This window comes from Cariama cristata, unplaced genomic scaffold (assembly GCF_000690535.1).
Source record: "Cariama cristata isolate BGI_N322 unplaced genomic scaffold, ASM69053v1 scaffold45408, whole genome shotgun sequence".
Taxonomy (NCBI): Eukaryota; Metazoa; Chordata; class Aves; order Cariamiformes; family Cariamidae; genus Cariama; species Cariama cristata.
In genome coordinates this window covers 2,298-8,734 of record NW_009632526.1, presented here as the reverse complement: position 1 = coordinate 8,734, position 6,437 = coordinate 2,298, and the positions used below count along the sequence as shown (strand labels likewise).

Below are 6,437 nucleotides of genomic sequence, written 5' to 3'. Positions count from 1 at the left end.
GAATTTCAGTTATGCAGTTACATTTATTTGTAAGCCCACAACAACAATTTCTGTCAGACCTGCTTTATGGTCTGCTAGACATTTCAGTGTCTTCAGTGGGTATGACTTAGGTGCACCACTTGACTCCAGGTAAGTGGTTATAGTCACTTACACAGCTTAACAGTGAGTTGTAAGGAACCAATACTGTCCATATGCCAGCTTTGCAGACATCACGCTTATCCAGAAAGGTTGTTCAGTCTAACATATATTTGAGACAAGGCAAACACTTGAAATTTACTTCCATGTCCAGACTAAAAATGGGTCGGGGGAAAAGCAAGAGGTGTTCAAGGAGGGAACACCAAAGATTGACTAAAATTTCTCAACTTCAGGCCTTTCTCACAAGGATATGAGAGCAGCCTATCTTTTCTAGTAGCATCTAGGAGAAAAAGCTCAGGTGATATCACTTTCAAATGCCTAGCTGCAAGACCAGTTTAACGTATAGAACAATAACTTTTATACCCAACTTTCCTCTGTCAAATACGATTATGTAGGGTAGCTATATATATATATATAAAAAAAATCCTTCTCAGAGGAATACAACACTATATTCCAGGATTTCCTAATCATGCCAAAACTAACCATGAACAAATCTAAGTCTTCTGTTTGACCATTCAGCTGCAGTAAACCACTGAGCCACCTTCAAATGCCACACTTCTTTAACTTAGCTTGTTGAGAGAAAGCTAATTTTGAAAGATACGTTAACACAATCATCTCTGAAGATGTTCTTCGACCTTTAAGAGATTATATGATGTGATTAGACAATACTACAAAATTGATGCACAAATACATATTTCAACAGTCTCAAAATCACAAGTTTCTAAGTGTATAACACAGTAGATAAAAATTAGACTTCTATATACAAACATACATGTGAAACGTACCTTGCTTGCCCAAGCATCTTCATCCCAGGAAGTGAGTTGTAATACACGGATTATTTCATTTATCTCAGCACTCATTTTCTCTACTGTGAAATTGCGATTTTTCAAGGCCTCTTCTATTCCCTGGCTTTTAGAATTTTTTGTGGTTACAAAAATCTTCATAGCTGTAAAAATACCATAGATTAGAAAAAGGTACATGCAAGATACGATCAATGTTCAAACTGACCTTCTACTGCATTTATACAGAGGTAGTACATTTTCTTTTGCGTGGACCATTTTATCTCAAAGAGATTGTAGTTTTAATACAAGAAGCAAAGTTATTTGCAATGAGTACAGAAGCAATGTCAAGGCTGATATTTTTAAAAAACATATGACATTGGAACTCCAGTTCAAAACAGACAGTAATTCAGAGTGATATTAAAAATTAAAGCTGAAAATACCTGAAATAAGTACTGGCAATAACTCCTTCACAGTATTCATAGAGTTTACCAGCATAACCCTATGTTCCTGATGAGTTAATTCCTGTTGTCTCTCATCAATCATTTTGGCCATCTTTGTCATTCCTAAAGATTAAAGTAATTGAACGTAATCATAAATAAAGAAATGTAATACTAAGTCTAATTTGCAACAGTTGAGCTTTCTAAACAAGAACAAAGTGTAATGAGTTATGACAACTATATGGAAGTTTAAAACTTAATTTTTATATTAGCAGCTGTTACTTAAAACACATTCCTGATTCAAAACCTAGCCACTATGCAAAGTAGAATGGACTCCTCAAAATTCTTGATTTAAAATCCAAGCAATATAATAGGAAAATACCTGAAATAACTGCTTTAGGATATGAAGGCACTTCATGAACTCTGGAAGCTAATTTACAGGTTGTTTTTTTTTTCCTTTTCTGTTAAGACTTGATCAAAGCCTTAAGTGTAACGGCAGAAAAAGGAAATGTCAAGGTTTTGTTTGTTTGCCTTGAGGTTCTCCCTGAGTTCAGGAATTGTATCTATTTATACTTCAGTTCTGCTACACATATTTCAGCACTCTAGAATTGTCTTAATATAACAAAAAGGTTAAATGAGCTTTAATGACAACACTTAAAACTAGTAGAATCTCACACCAACTGCATAGAGGGGTAAGTTGTGCAGAACCACCTTTCCTTTCAAATGACAAAAGCCTAAATAGGTGATCATGTTCTCCTCTCTACTTCCAACATAAAACCTATAAGCACTTTGATGATTTTAAGTGTACATCATCATATTCCTGTTATTTACATAGTGCTCACATTAACAGTTAAGTTCAGATGCCTATTGATATAGCTGAAGGGAACAAGGACTACAGGCATAAAAAGTTTTGTGGGCAAGGGCTGTAAGTGTTGAGTAGCATTTAGCTCAGGCAAAGACAGTGCTTCTAGAGCACGTCAGAAGCACAAGATTAGCTCTTTATTCAGAACAGCATGAGTTTAGACAAGATTATTTGCAATAAAGGTACAAGCCTACACCTCACTAAGAAATTAAGACACTTGCACAACACCTATTACCTCTATCATAAACACATAACAGCAAATTACGTCTGTGAGGTTCAATGAAAAGTCCCAAATGCTTGTGACTGAGCCAAACATAGTAAACTGAAGCTTGGGGAAACTTCCATTTTAAAGACATGGAAGACAATGACCACAAAGAAACTGAAATTGTATATACGAAGTCAAAGAATAAGTTTCATTGAAAGAGAAGATTGCCCTTTTTGCTTCATCTTTTCCTGTTCGAAATGAGGCAAAAATCTATTTAGTTGAAGGTAACTTCTCACGGAACATAAAAAAAGTTTAGAGAACACTATACCTTCATATGGAACTTAAAGTTTTTCACATCTAGAAACAGGGTAAAGTATACACGTTAAAACCAGGATAATCTACAAACATGCTCTGTGACATAAGAGATGCTAGTCCTTTCATTTATGACCTAGTTATTCTTACACTAGATATGTACTCTTATTTATCCATATAAAGCACTAGCTAGATTCCTGCTCTGTTTATATAAGCATTCTTTAGTTCAGCGTAACTAATTCTAACAATTTCCTACATTACCACCACAACATTTAGATTTTAAGGAATGGCTTTTTTAAATACCTAAACTACTTTATGCTTGCTGAAACTACAGCATTTGTAGTAGATGACAGAGATTAATGTTAGGTTTCCTCTATAGCAACCCAATGCTTCACTTACCAATCACTTCCACCAGTGAAAGCGTGAGTTAACATAGTGAAGTAACAAGCAGTGAAGGAGCATCAAATAATGAACAAAAAGAAATTCTGTAACAGGTAGGCTTTTGTATTATACTGTAAGACAGCTATTTCTGCAACATCAATAAGATGGTAATATATGACATGTAGCTTACACTACTCCAAGAAATTCCTACTACGCTTAATCATCTCAGTCAGTACAGACATTTTATCAGCTTAATGGACTTTATAACTTTGAGTGCTTAATTACACACCTTTTTCAGGTTTTTTGTTTTACTCTTCCTAATGCATGCTTACTTCCCTCATATAATATAGTGTAGGAAAAGTACGGTACATATCATCTGTGTAGCACATATCATTTACTAACATCTTGACACTTCTGCATTCTTAAGATGGAATGTGAATCAGAAAACAGTCATCATTCATCCTCTAGTTTAAAACTCTTTCCAACAGACACTTTTCAAAGCAACTGCTTTATCACTGTCCAAATAGGTGAAACTTGGGTGAGGAAGGTGCTGGGGGGGAAGAAAGATAGTGGAAAAGACTATACTTAGTATGTTTATGATAGGCGGTAGCAAATCAAACCTGGCCCTAGATTCTTTGTGTATGTCACCAAATCCTCCATAGTCTCTACTACTTCCGCCACAGTCAGATATTCCAATATTCCTTTGCAGACACGGATGATTTTACGGACCTAAAAAAGGAACATTCCATCATTTGTTAGATGAAGCTAAGTTACACTTGAATTAGAAATGCAAGCCTGTTGTTAGAACAAAATAGGTATAGCATTTGCTAACATGATGTACGGGCAATCACAAAGGTCTGGGATACTGAATAAGTTACCCAAAATGCCATTATTCAAGAGTGCTGTATTGACAAAACCACTATTTAATCAGCATTCCACTACTCAGAAATGCAAAATCCTACTTCTGGTGTTTTCACTTTGTATGATAAATGAAGGATAGCACTGAGAAAATAGCTTCTAAGCAAGTATGTTGGCATGCTTGAAGATTTTCATTGTAATTTCATCAATAAAAAATATTGAACTTAAATCACAAAGCAAAACTACATAGAAAGCGGACTCCAAGACTTCAGGGGAAATACTATTCACTATAGAGCTTTACATATGGATAAAGCATTATCCAGCATTCCAGGGGGAAAGGTAGATCCAACATCTTAAGCTTTCCAGAAAAATCTGTAAAGACTATACTTTATTTACCTCTGGACATCTGCCTCAGCTTAATTTTTTCAGTTCGTATTTGATTCCAAAATGGAGTTCTCTGTCAGTTAATCTTCTAACCTCCTGAACCACATTATTTTTGACACCACCACATACAATTCTCATTGAAGAATGAGTTAATTAACATTTAATTCATATCAACCACATGCAGTGTTCAGTCCCTAGAATAGATCGTAGTTTCCTCTAAAACTCATTTCAGTTTTCTTCCAATGTTAGTTTATCTTGAAACATAGTAGGATAGAGACATGCCAACTTTTGTATTTGTGAAAAGTCAATCATTCCAGACAAATATTTTTCTTTTGGTTAACAGGCAGTTGTCAGACTAGTTCAATGAAGCATTAACTCCACAGAAGTCAACTCATTTCCTAAACACCAGAAGCAAGGAGATTAAAAGCTATTAACTTCTTTGCAATTCTGTCCTACAACACTTTGTAGTATCTATTAAAAACCGCTTAAAATAATGAGAATCACAAGGGCCATAGCAAAATCCCATAGCATTCTCCTCATTTCAGAGGAACGTGCTAACAGTACCACAAGCTGGTTAAATGAGAGACAAGGATGCCATGTTAGACTACTCAGAACAGCAGGAAGAGTAACACAATTTCATAGCTTAACAGATTGTTGCACAGGTAAGATTATAATTACATCAGCTTTTCTAACAGTGTGAGCTTCATTTCCTCATAGTAGCATGGTATTTGCTATTTAGAAATGAACAAGACTCCACATTCCCAGAAAGAGGATCACAAAAATAAGTAAGATTTGTAACAAATAAGTATTTTCAAATTTGAGACACTCAAAACCTCCTTTTCTGGCTTTTTTGTCCATCTGAGGGTGGACAAACAGCACCTCTGAGCAACTTTTTGGCTTGTGCAGCACTCAAAATGTGGCAACTGTTACATCTACCAGAACACGTCTTCTGGCTGACCAGCCAGACGGTCCAAATTTGTATTACCTCCCATGCCCCAAGGCTAATTAAATTGCCATAGCTAATGAGTCAGACAGACATGTTAGGAAGTGGTCTAGGGCTTTTCAGTGAAGGGATATAAAGAATATAAGGATCAGTAATGGGTATGGTGAAAGGAATACAGAAAAGTGTCAGGAAGATGCAAGACAGGGTTGATGGGATCTGGCCTTTTGAAGAATAATCATAGGCAATGCCTAAACATTATGTCAAAAAAAGATGCTCTTAACAAAAGAGAGCAACAAGCCTAAGCTCCTTCTGGACAGAAAGGAATGCGAAATATGATTCCAATCAAGGTAAAATGATCAAAACCAGAGTAATCTACTGAATAGTTTAGATTAGCTAATTCAGTTAGGTGGATATTTGAATTCATAATCCTATTGTGCAGATACCTATGCCAGTCAGATGAGATTCCTACCTCTGCTTCATCAAATGTCAGAAGTAAGTCTGATGTTCCAGAAAGGATGCCTCTTGATCCATCAATTAGATAGTCACGAGCTGGTACTGAATAAGGATCTGCTTGCAGCATCTGGGCTGCCCGAACAAGTTTGGTGCAGGCATTCTCCACTCTGTGGAAAGTCAGACAAAACTTGCTTATTAGTTTCTGTCTATATGCCAACAGACCTGAGAAAATGCTGGATTTGGGTTTAACTTTACTACTAAAGCACTGCAAGCAAGCTGATCATTCTACACCTTTATAGTTTAAAAGCAAGAGTATTTATCATATTTATTTTAATGAGAAAGTAACCAGCAACTGCATGACACAGTTTTTCAGAAGTCATGCAATCTTCCAATGCAGGGAATGTTTGAAGTATCCCATGTACAGCAATCAATACAGTATCATTAAGGAGAAGTCCTAACATGGCAAAACACCTTTCATTCTTAATGACAAGGGCAGGGGACAAAACAATTGTTCTTTTTGGACTTCACAATCAAAGTAATTGCTAACCTTTATCAGCCTTGTATTTGCATTGTCATTTAAGAAGCAATTGCTATTAATAAATAATAAATGATAGCTACACATTAAGACAAAAGAACATAGTATTAAGAAAACCAAGACACTGTGCCCAGGTCCTTGAAGCTGTAG

At 35.8% G+C, this 6,437-nt stretch overlaps 1 protein-coding gene across 1 annotated transcript in view; it reads right to left on the bottom strand.

Moving 5' to 3' along the window:
• The window catches only part of LOC104166439 (vinculin-like), a gene marked incomplete at both ends in the record, with an annotated part of 11,057 nt that extends 5,138 nt beyond the window's left edge, over positions 1-5,919 (bottom strand). Inside the window, 4 exons of the mRNA XM_009706370.1 lie at positions 921-1,081; positions 1,358-1,480; positions 3,735-3,843; positions 5,769-5,919. Coding sequence (XP_009704672.1) covers positions 921-1,081; positions 1,358-1,480; positions 3,735-3,843; positions 5,769-5,919 — 544 coding nt within the window. The remainder of the gene's footprint in view (positions 1-920; positions 1,082-1,357; positions 1,481-3,734; positions 3,844-5,768) is intronic.
• Positions 5,920-6,437: the final 518 nt, after the last annotated feature.